The 20,764-nt window shown below is 41.5% G+C and overlaps 1 protein-coding gene across 2 annotated transcripts in view; it reads left to right on the top strand.

Moving 5' to 3' along the window:
* Positions 1–20,764, top strand: part of eya1 (EYA transcriptional coactivator and phosphatase 1) — a 198,272-nt gene that overhangs the window by 109,685 nt on the left and 67,823 nt on the right. For both annotated transcript variants that reach the window (XM_063042018.1, XM_063042022.1), the window contains one exon: positions 1,875–1,964. In XM_063042018.1, the coding sequence (XP_062898088.1) occupies positions 1,875–1,964 (90 nt within the window). The remainder of the gene's footprint in view (positions 1–1,874; positions 1,965–20,764) is intronic.

Genomic DNA, 20,764 nt, shown 5'->3' with positions numbered 1-20,764 from the left:
GTTATCATACGAGGAATATTTGATGGCTCTGGGTCTGTACTCACTGCAATTCAGAGGGATAAGGTGGGGATCTCATTGAAACCTTTCGAATGTTGAAAGGCTTAGACAAAGTAGATGTGGAAAGGATGTTTCCCATGGTGGGAGAGTTTAGGACAAGCGGGCACAGCCTCAGGATAGAGGGACGTCCATTCAAAACAGAGATGCGGAGAAATTTCTTTAGCCAAAGGGTGGTGAAATTGTGGAATTCATTGCCACATGCAGCTGTGGAAGCCAGGTCATTGGGTGTATTTAAGGCAAAGCTTGATAGATTCTTGATTGGACATGGCATCAAAGGTTACCGGGAGAAGGCCGGGAACTGGGGTTGAGGAGGAGATAAAAACAAAGGATCAGCCATAATTGAACGGTGGAACAGCCTCAATGGGCCAGATGGCCTAATTCTGCTTCTATGTCTTATGGTCAAACTCTGGCTCTGACCACAGGGGCCAGCAACCAAGCAGGAGGTCAGATGCACTAGCATCTGCTGTGTTAAACAGCAGATGATAGACAGGAGGAGACTTCTGTTCACCCACTTGTTAAGTGAACGGTACTTGTACAGGGCCCTCTAGTGAGTGCCAGTGTGTTGATTATTTTAATCCTTGTATGATCCATTGCTATTATCTGCCGGAAATTAAAAGCTGGACCTAAGTACTTAAGCAAGTTTTCAATTTAAACTTTAAATATGGGGCTCATCAAGATACCGTACATGGCATATGCCCCTAATATCCACAAGGAAAACAAACATTAGTGCCACAAGAGCAATTAATTGAAAGAAACTACAGACACACACTTTTTTGTTAATAATTTAGAACACTGATCAGCTGATATTGGAGAACATAATCTTTGCATAGACCCGATCTTTCTGTGAAGCTCAATGAAGATTTCAAGATAGGGCAACAATCATGTATATAAAAAAACACAATAGGTTGTGTTTTTTTAAAAAGCAATGTTTCTAGTTATCTAGCAAATAACTTCTTTAAAAAAATCTACTTGAGTATTACTGTCTCTTCCTACAGCTAAGACCTGTTTTCCTGAGTATTTCCAGCATTTTCCATTTTTATTTTACTTTAATAATGCGTTACCTGTACTTATTGTTATGCAAAATAGTATTAAAACAATTTGTTCTTTAGATGACTATGTATCAAATGATATGTTTTTGCATTATTTCATGCAGTTAAACCCAAACAGAACAGGGTCCTGCCTGATTCTGCATTCCTAATTATCTTGTCCAGTTTCTTAACTCTTAGTCCTTTTTGTTTTAAATTTAACCTGTGAATGGAAAACTGGCAAAGTATTGATTTTATCAGAAAGGTACTATTTATGACTGTTTAATGTTTGAAATGCAATTTATACCATCTTTCAATAGATATTACATTGCTTGGTCATGGGATGGGAAGTTTATCCTTGCTTTGAAAATGAAAGATAATCATAGAAGTTTTGTGTTGTTAAACTTTTCTAAGAAATCAAATAGATTTAAAATCTTGTCTCTTGTAAAGGTTTACTTTGGAAATTTGTCTAATTTAGTCACAGGTCTTCAAACTGTGGTTTAACCTGGCTTTGACTACAGCTGAGCTCAGAAACACCAATTCTTGGGCTGCTATGTTGATGGGATTTTATGGTGGCCATTGATTTAGAAAGGACAGGTTTAATCCTTTAAGAATAAACCCCAAATCAGAACAATATCTTTTAGTATCAGAGGCTAGAGATTTCATTTTTGAGTGTTAAATATGGCTCCTAAAGATGTCTGGTATACACTCCAGAGATACACAGGGGCAAAGAATTTGGCACATCTACTTCAACCAATGAATATTGTTTTCTTATTTGCATTTTGTGCATAGGATCCACCCACATCGGTGTCACTTGGACTACGAATGGAAGAAATGATCTTCAACTTGGCAGACATGCATCTCTTTTTTAACGATTTAGAGGTAAATGGAGATTGTTTAACCTCCAGTCTTTGCTAAATGTGTCTGTTCCTGCAAAAGCTCCTCACAGAGTTATTCATTTTATCATTGATAGCAGATGAATAGGATGGTTGAACTCAGTCATAGAGGTGCTTTTTTCAGTCTTTGCTTTACTTAATAATTTAAGATATTATTGAAAATATTTCTCTGTGGTAAAATGTGTCTGAATGGAATTCTTGTTGTTTGCATTAGTCCATAAAACAACTATAATATCATGACTAGTTTATAATTTAGAAACATAGAAACAAAGAAAACCTACAGCACAATACAGGCCCTTCAGCCCACAAAGTTATGCCAAACATGTCCCTACCTTAGAAATTACTAGGGTTACCCATAGCCCTGTATTTTTCTAAGCTCCAAGTACCTCTCCAAAAGTCTCTTAAAGGACCGTATGGTATCCACCTCCACTACTGTTGCTGGCAGCCCATTGCACGTACTTTGAGATAAGTTATTAGTTTACCTTTGCTCAAAATCAAGTACATTGCTTCTGGTATTTTTCTAGGGACTGACCTGCTTAACCACATAGATGCTGAATTTAACCTAAGGAAGCATTGTATATATTTACAATAAAAAACATAATTTACTATAGTACTGGGTTCCCATTGTCAGGAAGAAAAAATATTCTGATGATATTTGTGGAAGTAACTTGCAAGTTGTAGGGATGACTTTACATCCATTTGCAATTAGAAAGGCAAAATGTATCTGATCTTTTTCAGCTGAGGAAACAGACTTCTGTTAATGTGGAACAGAAATCGGCTACAAATTTTCATGTAGGCATGAATGTACAGGGGTAGTCATACAAATGCAAATGGAGGTTTCACTGAATACTTCCATTTATGGTGTATGATTGGATTATTGTTCACAGATTGTAAGATCTTAAGGAGCATAGCTTGTTGGTGTATACAGCTGCTCTTCACACAGAACTTCAGTGAAATGAAAATCATGGGGGAGTTCTCCAACTGGAGTCATCCCACCTACGGTATCAATGACCTTCACTCCATCAGAAAGTCACCAGTGATGGCACAAAGCCCTTCAGATAATGGACTAGTCTGCACCCACATGTGCAGCAAGACTTGGACAACATTCTGAAATAGAAATCATGCCATGCTAATACTGAATAATGATCCTCTACTACAAGAGTCAAATATTTTCCCGTTGATACTTTGATATCATTTGTTATGTGTCATATGACATGGGTGATCATGATCTTTAGACCATGGTTGTTCATGGCAAATTTTTCTGCGGAAGTGGTTTGCCATTGCCTTCTTCTGGGCAGTGTCTTTATAAGATGCGTGACTCCGGACATTATCAATACTCTTCAGAGATTGTCTGCCTGGCGTCAGTGGTCACATAACCAGAACTTGTGATATGCACCAGCTGCTCATACAACCATCCACTACCTGTCCCCATGACTTCATGTGACCCTGATCAGGGGGCTAAGCAGGCCCCACACCTTGCCTGAGGGTGACTGCAGGCTAGCGGAGGGAAGGAGCGCCTTACACCTCCCTGGGTAGAGACGAATCTCCAGCCCACCACCCAACACCCCTGCTGAATCATATGCCATCAATATCTGCATCGATAAGATTAACTGGACTAGTCACAAAAGTAGAAAGCAATCAAAAGCTGATGCAAGTGGCATAGCTCCTCCGCAAAGTTTTTTTTCATAACTCCAAGACACAAATCAGGAGAGAAATGGAATCTTCACTTCCTAGAGGCGTGAAGATACAATAATTCCCAAGATATCATTCTTGATATCATCTAAGGAAAAGCATCAGACTTGTTTGTCAACCATCCTACTACCTTAATGATTTCACTCTTCCCCACCAGCATCTTCTGGCTGCTGCTTACACCATCTACATGATGGATTGCTCAACAGAGGCTCCCAAAACCACAATTCCTATTGTGAAGAAAGGCAAGGGGAGCAGGTGCATAATGTGCAGGTTGTTATCCCAGTCACACACCATATTAGTTTGGAAATGTGTTATCATTCCTTCATCATCATGAAACAAAATGAAGAAGATTTTGGGATACCTCCATCAGAAAGACTGTGATAATTCAAGATGGCCGTTCAGCACCAGCTTCTTAAAGGATCATAAGCATTAGATGACAACTAATGTCTTTCCAATCAAAGTCTTCCCCATGAAAGAATTATTAAGAACACAACAAAAAAAAGGGATGAAATTTGGTTCTTTTGTGTGGTGATAGTTGAGGGAGTAACAATGGCACAAGGAGAGTTTCTTGCATTTCTTGAATAGACTATTCCACAAGAGAATAAAATTTAGTGAATATCTTTTCCCAAACTCAGAACCTTCAGCAATAAAATATCCCTCAGAAAATGTGTTAATTTTATAATGAACTGAGGCAAACTGACGTTCAGTAACTTTTTGAAATATGATTGATGTCATATAACAACAGATCCTCCTCAGAGTACTACATTATAAGGAATATAGTGCACTGTAATACACTGTAAGAAACCACTGATTTCCTCCAGCACATTGTTTGTTGTACTCTAATGTTATTTTGTGAGAACCTGTATAATACAGGATTCTCACTGGAATGCAGTGTGATTGAATTTGGTAAATTGGTTTATTATTGTCACATATACTGAAGTCTAATGAAGAAAATTATATTTAGTTAGAGAGGTACATCATTTAATCAGGGAACAATCCCAAATTAAGATAATGCCAATTGTATAAATACAAGAACAGATTTAAATCGGAAAATTAATTTAAAAGTTTGCCAATAGCTGAACAGTGGCAGAGTATACTTAATTTTTAATGCATCGATGTTCAATTGAAACAAAAAATGAGAGAAGTGATTAACCTATGGCTTTGTTGGTTGTGCACCATAGATTCACTAGTTTGATCTTGCCATTAGGGGCTTGCACTACCAAAAGAGATTGATTTGTATTGACCTGTATTCACTGTAGTTTGGGTCAACGAAAACTAGTGTCAGTGAAATACAAGATTCTAGAAGAGATTGATAGGATAGACTTCCAGTGGAGTGGCTAGAAAATAGGTTATATTCTGCGGAGAATATTACAGGTGGATGGGAACTGGAGTGACAGGTCTGAAGATGGGGCAGTTGTTTTTTTTTATTAAGTGCAATCGTGAACAATAGCCAGATCAGAAATGCTGATCCAGTCAACTAGTTCCTGAAGAGAATTCTGATAGGCCAATCAGATGGTTCACTGCTGCTCAGCGATAGAACACAAAAAAAATCATATGTACAATTAAGAAACATTAAAAAACTAGTAGAAATACTGGAGTCATGATGATCATGATGAAGTCTGCTGGAAAGAGACATTTATACACATGTTGTCCTCCATAATTCAAAGAGATTGAAGGATAAGGTAGCAGGGTGACAAAATGTGGCAGGAGCACTTGGAAATAGAAACTAATCCGGACTGGGAGAAAACAGCCCCTGTTCTTTCCGCACTGTTCTCCAGCAGTTTAAGGACTAAGTCCAGCCGGAACATAACTCACAAGTGCTCTTGAAAGTCAGGTATTAACCCTACCTACCAACAACCAAGCATTGCCATCCTGGTCCCCTTAATGATAGCTTATGAAGAAGCCTGTGACTTCCCTCCCAGAGATGATAGGTGTTTGTAGATGCAGTGTGTATTGAGACTGTCAGAAAGGACAGTCAGATGATGGGGAAAATTTGCAAACTGTAGGATGAATTGCAGTGTAATGGGGACAAAATCAAAAATGGTAATAAATACAGGACTGAAGGGGTTATACTGAATTTGACTGCACACAGTATACAGAATAAGGTACATGATCTTGTAGTGCAGTTAGAAATTGGCAGGTATGGCATTGTGGTGCTCACTGAGTTGTGGCTGAAAGAAGGTTATAGTTGGGAGCTTAACATCCAAGGGTACACATGGTATCGAAAGGACAGGCAGGTAGGTAGAGGGGTTTAGGTTGCTTTGTTGGTAAAGAATGAAATCGAATCACTAGAAAGAGGTGACGTAGAATCGGAAGATTTTGTATAGTTGTGGGTAGAGCTAAGGAACTGCAAGGGTAAAAAGACCCTAATGAGCATTATATACAGCCCTCTGAACTGTAGCCAGGATACGAGGTACAAATTACAATGGGAGATAGAAAATACATGTAAAAAGGGCAATGTTACAATAGTCACGAGGGATTTCAATATGCAGATAGATTGGGAAGACCAGGTTGGTCCTAGATACCAAGTGAAGGAATTTGTAGAATGCGTAAGAGGTGGCTTTTTAGAATAGCCTGCAGTTGAGCCTACTAGGGAAAAGGTAATTTTGGATTGTGTTATGAACCAGATGCGATTAAAGACCTTAAGGCAAAGAAACACTTAGAAGTTAATCATAATAATACGATAGAATTCCTCCCCCCACCTTCTTTATAGGGCCCCTGCCCCCTCCCTCTTCAGTCCTGTCAAAGGGTCTGGGCCTGAAACGTTGACTGTTCATTTCCACGGATGCTGCCCGACCTGCTGAGTTCCTCCAGCGTGTTGTGCATGTTGATATGACAGAATTCACCCTGCAGTTTGAGAGGGAGAAGCTAAAGTTAGATTATTGGTATTACAATGAAGTAAAGGGAATTACAGGAGCTGACCAAAGTTGATTGTAAGGGGCAACAGCAGGAATGGCAGCAGAATAGCAATGGCTGGAGTTTCTGGGAGCAATTCAGAAAACGCAGAGTAGATACATCACAAAGATAAAGAAGTATTCTAATGGGAGGATGAGGTAACCGTGGCTGACAAGAGAACCCAAGGACAGCATAAAAGTGAAAGAGATGGCATATATTATAGTAAATAGTGAGAAATTAGGGGATTGGGAAGCTTTTAAAAACCAACAGAAGGTAACTATAAAAGCCACAGGACAGAAAAGATGATATATGAAAGTGAGCTAACTAATAATTTCAGAGGATATCAAAAGATTTTTCAGATATGTAAAGAGTAAAAGAGAGGGAAAGTGGATATCAGACCGCTGGAAAATGATACTGGAGAGGTAGTAAGGAATGGGGAAACAAGAAATGGCAGATGAATTTAGTAAATATTTTGCATCAATCTTCACTGTGAAAGACACTGGCAGTATGCCAGAAATCTGAGAGTGTCACAGCAGAAGTGAATGTAGTTGCCATAACTAAGGACAAGGCGTTTGGGAAGCTGAAAGGCGTGAAGGTAGATAAATCGCGTGGACCAGATTGACTACACCTCAGGGATTTGAACGAGGTAGCTGAAGAGATTGTGGAATGATTAGTAATGATCTTTAAAGAATCACTAGATTCTGGAATGGGTCCAGAGAATTTTGCTCCACTCTTTAAGAAGGTAGGGAGGCAGTAGAAAAGAAATGATAGGCTAGTTAGCCTAACCTCAATAGTTGGGAAGATGTTAGAGTCCATTATTTAGGATGAGGTTTTGGGGTACTTGGAGGCACATAATAAAATAGGCCAAAGTCAGCATGCTTTCCTAAAAGGGAGTTCTTCTCTGACAAATCTGCTAGAATTATATGAAGAAATAACAAACAGACCAAGGAGAGTCATTGGATGTTGTTGACTTAGATTTTCAGAAGGTCTTAGACAAGGTCCCACTCATGAGGCTGCTTAACAAGATAAGAACCCCTGGTACTACAGGAAAGATACTTGAATGGATGGCAACCATACTTGTGGTTCATTGGTCTAGGCAGTGTGATTCTCATTTTGGGGATTAAATGCTGAGAATGAGCGAGGAGCCAGGTTCAAATCCCATACACACCCTTTGGTTAACATTTGGGCACCATGACAACGTTGCAGTTAGCACAACGCCATTATAGCTCAGGGCATCGGAGTTTGGAGTTGGAGTTTGGAGTTCAATTCTGGCGTTCCCTGTAAGGAGCTTGTTCATTTTCCCCATGCACCGCGTGGGTTTCCTCCAAGTGCTCCGTTTCCTCCCACATTCCAAAGACATACTGGTTAGTTGGTTAATTGGTCATGAAAAATTGTCCTGGATTAGGCTAGGATTAAGTCAATGGGTTGCTGGAAGTGTGGCTTATTGGGCTGGAAGGACCTGTTCCAATGCTGTATCCCTAAATAAAATAAAAAAGATTTGCTGACTGTCTGGAGGGAGAGAGTGGGAATAAAGAGGACACTCACAACACACTGGAGGAACTCAGCAGGTCGGGCAGCATCCGTGGAAACGATGAGTCGACGTTTCGGGCCGGAAGCCTTCGTCAGGACTGAACAGGGAAGGGGCAGAGGCCCTATAAAGAAGGTGGGGGGAGGGTGGGAAGGAGAAGGCTGGTAGGTTCCAAGTGAAAAACCAGTAAGGGGAAAGATAAAGGGGTGGGGGAAGGGAGGCAGGGAGGTGATAGGCAGGAAAGGTGAAGAAAGAATAGGGGAAAACACAATGGGTAGTAGAAGGAGGCGGGACCATGAGGGAGGTGGTAGGCAGCTGGGGGAGGGGGCAGAGTGACATAGGATAGGGGAAGGGAGGGGGAGGTATATGAGGTATATGAGGTGTTAATATGAGGTTAATATGTTAATATGAGGTGTTAATATGAGGGAGTAAAGGGGGCTTCTCTGGTTGGCTGCTAATGACTAGTTGTGTTCCTCAGTTTGCAGACAATACGGAGACAGGTAGAGGGGCAGTTAGTGTTGGGGAAGCAGGGAGTCTGCAGAAAGGCTTAGATATATTCGAAGAATAGACCATAAGACATAGCAGCAGAATTAGGCCATTTGGCCCATCGGGTCTGCTAGGCCATTTCATCATGGCTGATCCATTTCCCTCTCAACCCCTTTCTCCTGCCTTCTCCCCGTAGTCTTTTACGCCCTGACTTATCAAGATTCTATCAACCTCTGGCTTAAATACACCCAATGATCTGGCCTCCATAACCACCTGTGGCAACAAATTCCAAGTTCCCCCCAACTTCATTCTAAGTGGATGCCCGCTTTTCTGGGGTTGTGCTCTCTAGTCCTAGAAGTCCCTTATTGTCAAAGTCCTTCTCCTTATATGGACTTATGGTCTTGTATTGGGAGAATGGGCAAAGAGGTGCCAGGTGGAATATCATGTTGGGAGATGTATGGTCATGCACTTTAGAAGAAGGAATAAAGGTGTGGACTATTTTATAAATGGGGTGAAAATTCAAAATTTAAAGGTGCAAAGGGACTTGGGATTCCTTATGCAGGATTCCCTGAAAGTTAACTTGAAGGCTGAGTTAGTGGTAAGGAAGGCAAATGCAATGTTATCATTCATTTCAAGAGGACTAGAATATGAGCATTGATGTAATGCTGAGGCTTTATAAGGCATTGGTCAGACCGTACTTGGAGTATTGTGAGCAGTATTGGGCCCCTTATTGAAGAAAAGATGTGCTAGCATTGGAGAGGATCATAAGAATGATTCTGGGAATGAAAGTTTTAACAATGAGGAGCATTTGATGTCTGTGGCCTGTAATTGCTGGAATTTAGAAGAATGAGGGGGAAGGATCTCATTGAAACTTATTGAATATTGAAAGGCCTGGATAGAGTGAATGTGGAGAGGACGTTCTCAATAGTGGGGGAGTCTAGGACCAGAGGGCACAGCCTCAGAATACAGGGTTGCCCATTTAAAACAGAGATGAGGGGGAATTTCTTTAGCCAGAAGGTAGTGCGTCTGTGGAATTCATTGCCAAAGATGACTGTGAAGGCCAAGTCATTGGATATATTTAAGGTGGAAGTTGATAGGTTCTTGATTAGTCAGGTTACGGGCAGAATGCAAAAGAGTGGGGTTGTGAGGGATCATAAATCAGCCATGATAAATGGTGGAGCAGCCTTGATGGGCCGAGTGGCCTAATTCTGCTCCTATGCTTATGGTTTTATGGACAAGAGGTCAGCTACCGAGGGCTAGAAGAGAACCTTCTTTACTCAGTGGGTTTAAAATGTCTCAGAGCCCCGAGTCATGGAATAATAATGACACCGAAGGACCCCGTTTGACAGTGAAGATCAATGAAAAGCTATACATCTACCTTTCAGGATGAAATCTGTAGCTCAGCAGATCACAATACGCATCCAATTGCCAGTTAAATATGATGAAGAGTTCTGCCACTCAGGGTTTACAGAGAGCTACCCAGACTTCTTGGAAGAGCAATGTCTATGCAGGCTACACTTCCTCACTGAAGTCTGTGACCTTACAAAACGACATACAATCAGTCGTAGCTGCTCTCACTTCACCTCCTGCTTCTCACTACTACGTTGGGGTGGGGGTGGGGATTGGTGTTATCAATGATGTTCTTTGTCCCTAACCAGCAGACTTCAGGTATTTCTGCTTGAGCAACAAGAAGGGGGCATGATTCCACAGCAACAACAGACAGTCCAGGCAGAGGCATTTGCTACCATTGCGGATTTTCCTAATGTGCTGATGCCCTCAGACTGCACATGTGTGGCTGTTCAAGGTCCCGTGCATAACCAAGAAATATTCCCTAACAGGAAAGGAGCACATTCTCTCAACATGCCAGTACAAACCTTTAGGGGGCATTCCTAATAGTCCAAGCATACCTTGGAGCGATGAAGGATGAGAGGTGACCTGATAGAAGTGTATAAAATGATGAGGGGCATTGATCGTGTGGATAGTCAGAGGCTTTTTCCCTGGGCTGAAATGGCTAACACGAGAGGGCACAGTTTTAAGCTGCTTGGAAGTAGGTGCTGAGGGGATGTCAGGGTTAGGTTTTTCACACAGAGAGTGGTGGGTGCGTGGAATGCACGGCTGGCAGCGGTGGTGGTGGAAGCGGATACAATAGGGTCTTTTAAGAACCTCTTAATAGGTGCATGGAACTTAGAAAAGTAGAGGGCTATGCACTAGGGAAACTCTAGGCAGTTTCTCGAATAGGTGACATAGTCGGCACAACATTGTGGGCCGAAGGGCCTGTAATGTGCTGTAGATTTCTATGTTCTATGTTCTATGTCCAATCTATGTATGCCGGCAGGCCTAAAATCTTATTTACCCTACAGGGAATTGCAGGCTATTTCTTTCAGCAGTCATATTACGCCAAGGAGTGGATGTGGGAGGACCCCAGAGCCAACCCATGTTCAGCAGCTGCTCACTCTGCTCAGAACTCCAGCTGAGTAACACTGAAGTCACTACCATACCTTTACCAGGAGGCTACAACAGGGTCAGCACAAACAGGACTTCCCTTTCCAGCAGTGCTAGCGAAGCCATTTAACAAACTTATTCTTTCAATCCCTTGATTCTTTCCTCTTACTTTATTCAGAAGCACTGGAGTGCTTCTGCAGCTGTGACTTCAAAGCACTACATGTATGTATGCCTATTCAAATGGATAAAACAGAACCATCCACTCATGAGTTTCATAGTTGTGACAAGGAGAAGGATATCTCAGGGTGAAGGCCATTGATCTCTGCTTTTCTGGATCTTGTCTATTGTCAACAAGAATATCTCCGGTGACAATGGTCAAGTATGGATCCTTGTGTGTGTTTATTCTAAGCTAATGTTACTCCATTCATTCACATTTGATTGAGTGCATTTATACAATAAATCTAATGTGAGGAACTTGGCTTCCACTAAATTTGCTTAAAAATCTTGGGATGCCGGCAACAATACTTCTCGCCTTGTTGTGGGTCATTTTTAAGTTGCTGCATAATACACGATGCTTTCCTCTCTAGCTTTTCCTTTTAGCTAATGTGTTGAGGTTTACAATATACAGCTTGGCAGAAGCTTGATGTGTTTGTTGCCTTATAGCCAGGGATGCTACATTTCTACATTTGTTCCCCTGTGTGATTTCACAGTTTCTGCATCAGTTCCAAGCATATCTTTTAAATTGATGATTATCTACCTGAGCCATTCCTAGGTAATATACGTCTCCCCTTGTACTCAGCTACAATTATTGACAATTATGGAAGTTGGTTATCATTACATATAATGCCTTTGCATCTCATTAGTACCTCATCCAAGTTCTTTTATAAACATGAGATTGGGCAGATGCTGGAAAACTGTAGGAACTGTAGGAGCAGGGTGCTATAGGAACTCTGCAGATCAGTCAGCATCTATGGAGAGGAATAAACAGTTGGTGTTTCGGATCAAGACCCTAATGAAATGCCCTGATATGGGGTCACGGCTGAAATGTTGATAGCTTATTCTTCTCCCCTGAGCTGCTGAGTTCCTCCAACACTTTGTATGTGTTGCTCAAGTACTTTTTTAGATACATTTTAATTTCCACTGGAGCTAGCTGATGGAATTCCATGAAATAAGCCGTTTATTCTGGGTAGAATGATGCACTTTTTTAACTATTAATTTCTGCTGTCTGTTATTTATTTGCACTTCTTACCATTGCAGCTCCCCCCACTAGTGTTGAAAAAGCTATAGCCAGGGTAGTTCTACTCTCTCTAAATCAGTTTAAGTACTATGAAGACTCTCTGTTTTTATGCCCTGTTCTACAACATTGCTGCCTGTGAAAGAGTTGCCTTGATATTACTGCTGTTGGTTTGAATTTGCAAGCCTTTCATTAAATCTATGAACAAAAATTCATACCATCACAATTACGCAATGCCAACTTCATTTCAGGAATGGAGGTTTCATTGTGGCCTTCTGAAAAGTGATTGTCATTTTGCACTGCTATTTCTGTCAAGCTTGCTATATTGCAAGTTAGGTCAAATATAAGACTCTGCATGTCTTATATTTTGGACAGAGTCCATCAATCAATTAAGTCACATAAGGAAATCTATTCCACAGCACATGATTTAAGAATTCATAGAAGTTGCAATGTCTGGATAAATACTTTAAATGCAGCAGGATAGATGCTGACTGTTTCTCCCATTTTCGAGTCCTTGTGCCAAACTTGTAGTTCTCTGTTGTTTCACATGGCTTTGGATTGAAATAATCCTCTAGCTTCTATATTACTGTGAAAAGGTGTTCTTTGGCTTTGTGTGGGACTACAGGAATAGAAAACATAAGTCTCAATGATAATCTCTTTAACAACCTCCTTAAACTCCAGTACAGCTTCTTCACTGTCTGAGACTGATCCTGGATTTTCAGAATTTTGTGAGCGGTAAAAAAAATCTTCTTTCTCATTTTATATAGTGAAATGCTGTCATGCTTGATTATAGACTCCTGGGCCACCTAATCATCCTGTCTATGCAAACTAGTGTTATCAAAAATCAAATTAAATCATATCAGATCAAGTTTAATTGTCATTCAAACCATGCATAGATGCAGATGAACAAGACAGTGTTCCTCTGGAGCCAAGGGGCAAAACATTCAAAATAGCAAGCAAACATTCAAAAAAATGCAAGTAACAAATTCAAAGAAGCATATTCACTGGTCAAGAAAAAAATCATATGTATAGTCCAAGATCCTGAATGACAATTGATGGTACAGTCTCCTGGCAGCGTACAGGCACACGCAATCTAGCCTTTCATTCCACCACTCGAACACAGGAGGCCAGCACCGATAGACCAGACCAGGCCCCAGCCAAGCTCAACCAGGCTGTAGTGTTTCCGCCTCTCTCACCTGGTCTGCAGCAGCAGGCAGGCCCGCGGCTTGAGGCCTAGTTCTCGCTACAACCCAGGCTAGACAGCACCCATGTTGACTGTCCATCCACCAAACAATGGTATCTGGCCTGCAGCAACTTACATTACCAATGTCCAACAGAGTCTTGCGAACGCAAGTGAAATGTCCGAGATAACCTCCCATGACTATACTGCACCAACTTTGATGCTTCTGAGTAGCGGGCAGCAACACGGTCTGCAGCCACATCAGCTCCTCCGTCGCCAAACTGGCTCCTTTGATACACTGGTGGGCTTCTCTGATGTCCCCTTGCCCATCTAAACAATCGTACTGTTGTACTCAAAGCTGATCTGTTTTCTCCTGTGTGTTTCATCCTCCCGTTATCAACATTTCCCTTGGTACTACAAGCTCCGGCTGTCTTTTACACACTATTGTTGCTGGCACAGGTCACTAAGTACCAGGAAAACTTCATCCCAAGCCATTTTCTCTTTGCTTATTGAAGAGTTCAGAGACCATGTGCCCAGTGCACTCAATCAGCTAAGTTCAGCAGGACTTTCAACCATTTATTCAAGTCACGCTTTTCCTGGAGCTAATACTCATTGGTTACTTTGACTCTCCTTGTCTCCATTTGCAATACATTTGGAATGGCCTGCAAGCCAGTTTTGCTGAGCTGATGAGTATTATAATTTTTGGAAGACACCACAAGCTTCACATTGGGTACTGGTCTTGCAGCATATCTTGTGAAGTATATCACGTGTGCACAGCTCAGTTACAAATACACTACAGGAAGAAGAGAGACATGTGGAGCGGTAGAAAGAGTGCAGAGACACGCGAGTAAGGCAGCAACTTGCAAACAGAAAGGAGGAGGGAAGCAGAGTTACCTTGTGTATGAGTTTGTAGATGTTATGAAAAGACATTAGGTTGTGAGGATTCACTTTAACAGATATAACAAAGTCGTGATATTTTTGTGAATTTGTCAGCATTGCTGGTTAGAAATTTGTGCAGAATTGGCACATCACCAAAAATTTTGACGAACAACTATAGATGCACTACAGAGTCCCCTAACTGGTTGCAGCATGCTCTGATATGGAATCACCAATGACCAGGAATGGAAAAGTCTATAAACATGATGAATACAGCTTAGCCCATCACAGGCAAAACCCACCCCACCACAGAGCATATTTACATGGAGCTCTGCCACAAGAAAGCAGCATCCATCATGAAGGACCCCCACATCCAGGCCGTGCTCTTTTCTTGCTTCTACCATTGGGCAGGAGGTACAGAAACCTTAGGTTCCACACCACCAGATTCAGGAACAGTTATTATCCTATAACAATCTGTATATTTCTGGTGCTTTTCCCTTACTGATTTCTGTGTCATGTGTGTTTTGAATGCAAGTAAGTTGTTCTTGTTTGTTTATCCTCTTATATCAGAGGGTTAATATGGATTATCCTATCTGCAATAATGGATCAATCATAAAATAATTTGCAGGACTCTGAATCTAATCTGGATCAGACTTGTATTTATAATAAGATATGGTGTTCTTTATGAGTTTATATTTCAAAGCAAGAGTTTGGTGAATGATGTTTGTCACTTGATTGTGCCTGTGTAAGTAATCAGATTGAGATAAACTGCTGCAGGATCCTGGAATGTGTTGGATTGTTTCTAGTTTCTCTTGACATTTTCTGCATTTATCATCTTGAATTTGTTGGTCTTTCATTAAGTATTTTTGATAATTTTTTGAGTTAACCACCTGGTCCTGTATTGCCACAAGGAACCCCTCTGTTTCTGGGAAGAGGTCTCCAACTCTGAGCCAGGCGTTCGACGCTTCCTTGTCAACATCTGGTCTGCTCAGATTGTGGAGAAGTCTTCCATGGAGGGTCATTTTATTATCATTATTTGCACAGTTTGTCTTCTTTTGTACGTTGGTTGTTTGGCATTCGGAAACCTATCAAATGTTGAAAGTCCACGATAGAGTGGATATGGTGAGGATGTTTCCTATGATGGGGGAGTCTAAGACCAGAAGACGTACCCTCAGAATAGAAGGAAGGTCCTTATAGAACGGAATTGAGGAGTTTCTTTAACCAGAGAATATTCTGTGGAATTCATTGCCATGGGTGTCTGTGGAAGCCAAGTCATTGGGTAGATTTAAAGCAGAGGTTGATAGATTCTTGATGAGTCAGAGCAACAAGGGGAATGGGGAGAAGGCAAAAGATTTGGGCTGAGAGAGAAAATGGATATGCCGAGATGAAATGGTAGAGCAGACTCAATGGGCTGAATGGCCTAATTCTGTTCCTAAATCTTATGGCCGTATGGTTTGATGGTCAGTCTTTGCTTAAGTATAGTTTTCATAAATGCTATTGTATTTCTCTGTTTTCCTATAAATACCGACAAGGAACCAAATCTTAAGGTATACATATATACTCTGTACTTTGACTCTCTGGCAGCCTGCTACCTGATCACATGTAGGTAGCACCTTCATGCCCTTGTGATACTTCCTGCAACTGTCCACTCCTTGATCAGCTCCTTCCGAATGAATACGTGAATATTCTTCCAACCCTGTGGAATAACTGATGCAGCAAGGTGAATAGCAACATCACTCATTAGTAGCTGGAAGAGTATTATTTGTTTGTGCCTGTGCATTTGAGAGTTTGCCGATGAGAACTCAACTGCATGTCTAAATACTGACAACAGCAAGGAATTGAATCAGAACTCTCTAGTAACACCAGTTATTCTAAAATAACCTGGCACTACCTGAGGGAACTGGACAGTCCTCTCTCTTAATATACATATGCTGTGTAAATCCTGACATAAGGATGTCCTGTGAGAAAGGACAAAGTCAGGGACTGATTCAGAGAGAGAGAGAAATGGAATGGAAAATTAGATGGGAGTGTAACGTGGGAAGGGAAAAGAAGGTGAGAGAGAGAAAGGGAGAAGGTAGGAGGGAGGGGACAAGGATGTACAGAATGAGCAACAGGTGCAGTGAAGGTCTGACTTTACCCAACACAGATTTGGTTCTTATCATCTTGATATAGTTAACGCATTAGTGATGAGCTGATGGAATTGGAATTAGCTTTATTATTGTCACATGCACCAAAATACAATGAAGAGCTTGGCTTGCATATGGTTCATACAAATCAAATTATTACACATTGTATAGAGGTAGCACAAGGGAAATGCTGAATAAAGTGTAACAGCTACAGGTGGAAGAGTGGAGAAGAGAGGATGTCCATGATGGGTGGATCCTTTGATTATGCTGGCTGCATGAAGAATAGAGAAGAGAGGCTGACTTCCATGGTGTGCTGAACTGTGTTCTCAACTTTCTGCAGTTTATTGTCGTCACATGCAGAGCAGTTGCCATACCGAGCCATTATGCAACCAGATAGGTTTCAATTGTACATCAATAAAAGCTGGTAAGGCTTAGTCTCCTGACGAAGTAGAGGCATTGGTGAGCTTTCTGCACAGGAGACTGGGAATAGGGGAACAAGATAATCAGAGTGCAGGATGTTACAGAGCTAGAAGCCAACTGATAGAAGATTAGAATTCTAACTCACATTATTAGCATTTATGAAGGCAGTGAACCATCTAAAAATACTGGTTTAGTGCCATTGAACAGTAGGATTAAATTCCCATTTAGCACACAACTAATGTTTTAATCAGACTACATCCTTTTATAAAAGCAATGAAGTAAGAATGTCAAAAAATAAGAAAAACAATGTTTCTTAAACTGCTTTGCCCAAACAGCAAAGGGCCTGGATGGGGCAGTATTTGTACGGTGCATCCAAGACAATGTTCTTCACACAGTATCTAGAGAAACCTCCTCGGAAAGGAGCAATACTGGACATCATCTTAGGGACTGAGGCAGACCAAGTAAATAACCATATAACAACTACAACACGGAAACAGGCCATCTCGGCCCTTCTAGTCCGTGCCAAACTCTCACCTAGTCCCACCGACCTGCACTCAGCCCATAAACCTCCATTCCTTTCCTGTCCATATATCTATCCAATTTAACTTTAAATGACAACATTGAACCTGCCTCAACCACTTCTGCTGGAAGCTCGTTCCACACAGCTGCCACTCTCTGAGTAAAGAAGTTCCCTCTCATGTTACCCCTAAACTTTTGCCCTTTAACTCTCAATTCATGTCCTCTTGTTTGAATCTCCCCCACTCTCAATGGAAAAAGCCTATCCACGTCAACTCTATCTATCCCCCTCATAATTTTAAATACCTCTATCAAGTCCCCCCTCAACCTTCTATGCTCCAAAGAATAAAGACCCAACTTGTTCAACCTTTCTCTGCAACTTAGGAGATGAAACCCAGGTAACATTCTAGTAAATCTTGTCTGTACTCTCTCAATTTTGTTGACATCTTTCCTATAATTCAGTGACCAGAACTGTACACAATACTCCAAATTTGGCCTTACCAATGCCTTGTACAATTTCAACATTACATCCCAACTCCTATACTCAATGATCTGATTTATGAAGACCAGCATACCAAAAGCTTTCTTCACCACCCTATCCACATGAGATTCCACCTTCAGGGAACTGTGCACCATGATTCCTAGATCCCTCTGTTCTACTGCATTCTTCAATGCCCTACCATTTACCATGTATGTCCTATTTTGATTAGTCCTACCAAAATGTAGCACCTCACATTTATCAGCATTAAACTCCATCTGCCATCTTTCAGCCCACTCTTCTAACTGGCCTAAATCTCACTGCAAGCTTTGAAAACCTACTTCATTATCCACAACTCCACCTATCTTAGTATCATCTGCATACTTACTAATCCAATTTACCACCCCATCATCCAGATAATTAATATATATGACAAACAACATTGGACCCAGTACAGATCCCTAAGTCACACCACTAGTCACCAGCCTCCAATCTGACAAACAGTTATCCACCACTACTCTCTGGCATCTCCCATCCAGCCACTGCTGAATCCATTTTACTACTTCAATACTAATACCTAACGATTGAACCTTCCTAACTGACCTTCCGTGTGGAACCTTGTCAAAGGCCTTACTGAAGTCCATATAGACCAGCGGTCCCCAACCACCGGGCCGCAAAGCATGTGCTACCGGGCCGTGAGGAAACGATATGATTTGGCGATATGACTCAGCTGCACCTTTCCTCATTCCCTGTCATGCACTATTGCGCTTGAACGCACGCGAGGTCATTACGCACGCGTCATCCATGTCAGCGCGGGAAGAAGATCAACTCCTCGACCTTGCAAATAACGGCGGGCTGAAAAGTATGTTTGACATAACATCTCTGCCGGCATTCTGGATCAAAGTCAAGGCTAAATATCCTGAGATAGCCACGAAAGCACTGAAAACGTTGTTTCCATTTCCAACATTTTTCTGCGAACCGGAGTTTTCTGCATTGAATGCAACGAAAACTAAATTGCGTAATGACATAAGGAACCCCCTTCGAGTATCGCTGTCTTCCGTCATCCTTCAATGGGACCGTCTTGTTGCAGGGAAACAAGCCCAGGGCTCCCACTGATTCAGCGATATTGGTGTGTTGCAATGATTTTATATGTTCATACGGAGAAAATATGTGCTGTGTGTTTAATATCCAAACGATACTTAAAATGTTATGATGCTATTGACTTACTTATATTACCATATAATAATTACAGCCCGGAAACAGGCCATCTCTGCCCTTCTAGTCCGTGCCGAACGCTACTCTCACCTAGTCCCACCGACCTGCACTCAGCCCATAACCCTTCATTCCTTTCCTGTCCATATACCTATCCAATTTTTCTTTAAATGATAATATCGAACCTGCCACTGCCTCTTCTACTGGAAGTTCGTTCAACGCTTACTTGATAAACCCTTTTAGAAACGAAATTGAGTGTATTAGCCACTTATCACCTATATTCCGGTCGTGATTAACACCCCCCACTCGAACAGAATCCCGAAAACGATTTGTAGAAGGAGGGGGAGAGGGGAAAAAAAATATCGGTAGGTGACGCATGCGCACTGGTGCCCGCGCAAGGCTTCATGGTCATTGTAGTCTTTCTCGGGGTAAACTCAACGTATTTGACTGCTACTCTTGTCTGTTGGCAACCCTACCCCCACCCCCGTTCGGCTGGTCCGCAAGAATATTGTCAATATTAAACCGGCCCGCGGTGTGAAAAAGGTTGGGGACCCCTGATATAGACAACATCCACTGCTTTACACTCGTCAACTTTCCTAGTAGACTCTTCAAAAAATTCAATAAGATTTGTCAAACATGACCTTCCACACACAAATCCATGTTGACTGTTCCTAATCGGACCCTGTCTATCCAAATAATTATATATACCATCTCTAGGAATACTTTCCATCAATTTACCCACCACTGATGTCAAACTCACAGGCCAGTAATTGCTAGATTTACTCCTAGAACCCTTTTTAAACAATGGAACAACATGAGCAATACGCCAATCCTCTAGCACCATCCCCGTTTCTAATAACATTTGAAGTATTTCTGTCAGAACCCCTGCTATTTCCACACTAACTTCCCTCAAGGTCCTAAGGAATATCCAGTCAGGACCCGGAGACTTATCCACTTTTATATTCCTTAAAAGCGCCAGTACTTCCTCTTCTTTAATCATCATAGTTTCCATAACTACCCTTCTTGTTTCCCTTACCTAACACAATTCAATATCCTTATCCTTAATGAATACCGAAGAAAAGAAATTGTTCAAAATCACCCCCATCTCTTTTGGCTCTGCACATAGCCGTAAATGACTGGCATTTGGGGAATACTTTGGATCCAGTGACCTTAATTCTAATTGTTTTAAAATGGTTATGGAGAAAGACAGTGCAAGTCCACAAGTTGAAGTCCTGAACTGGAGCAGGGCCAACTTTGAAGACATTAGGCAGGATCCACCTGGGGCTGACTGGGTGGTTCTATTTAAAGGCAAAAGAACAGTTGATAATTGGGAGGCCCTTAAAAGAGTCATATCAAGGTCCAGTAGCAACATGTTCCTATTTGGGGGAAGTGTGGACATACCACATCAGAGATCAAGGCTCTGGTAGGGAAAAAAGCAGGAAGCATGCATCACTTTTAGGCAGCTGGGTACAAATGGATCCCTCGATAAATATAAACTACACTTAAAGATGAAATCTGGAGGGTCATAAGAGGTTATGAGATGTCCTGATGTAGGGTCTCTGCCCAAAACATCAACTATTTACTCTTTTCCATAGATGCTGCCTAGCCTGCTGAGTTCCTCCAGCATTTCATATGTGTTGCTTGGATTTCCAGCATCTGCAGATTTTCTCGTATTTATGAGATGAATTGGCAGTCAAGATT

This window comes from Mobula hypostoma, chromosome 1 (genome assembly GCF_963921235.1).
Source record: "Mobula hypostoma chromosome 1, sMobHyp1.1, whole genome shotgun sequence".
Classification (NCBI taxonomy): Eukaryota; Metazoa; Chordata; class Chondrichthyes; order Myliobatiformes; family Myliobatidae; genus Mobula; species Mobula hypostoma.
Note: the sequence above shows the minus strand (reverse complement) of the source record. Positions and strands in the feature narration are given on the sequence as shown.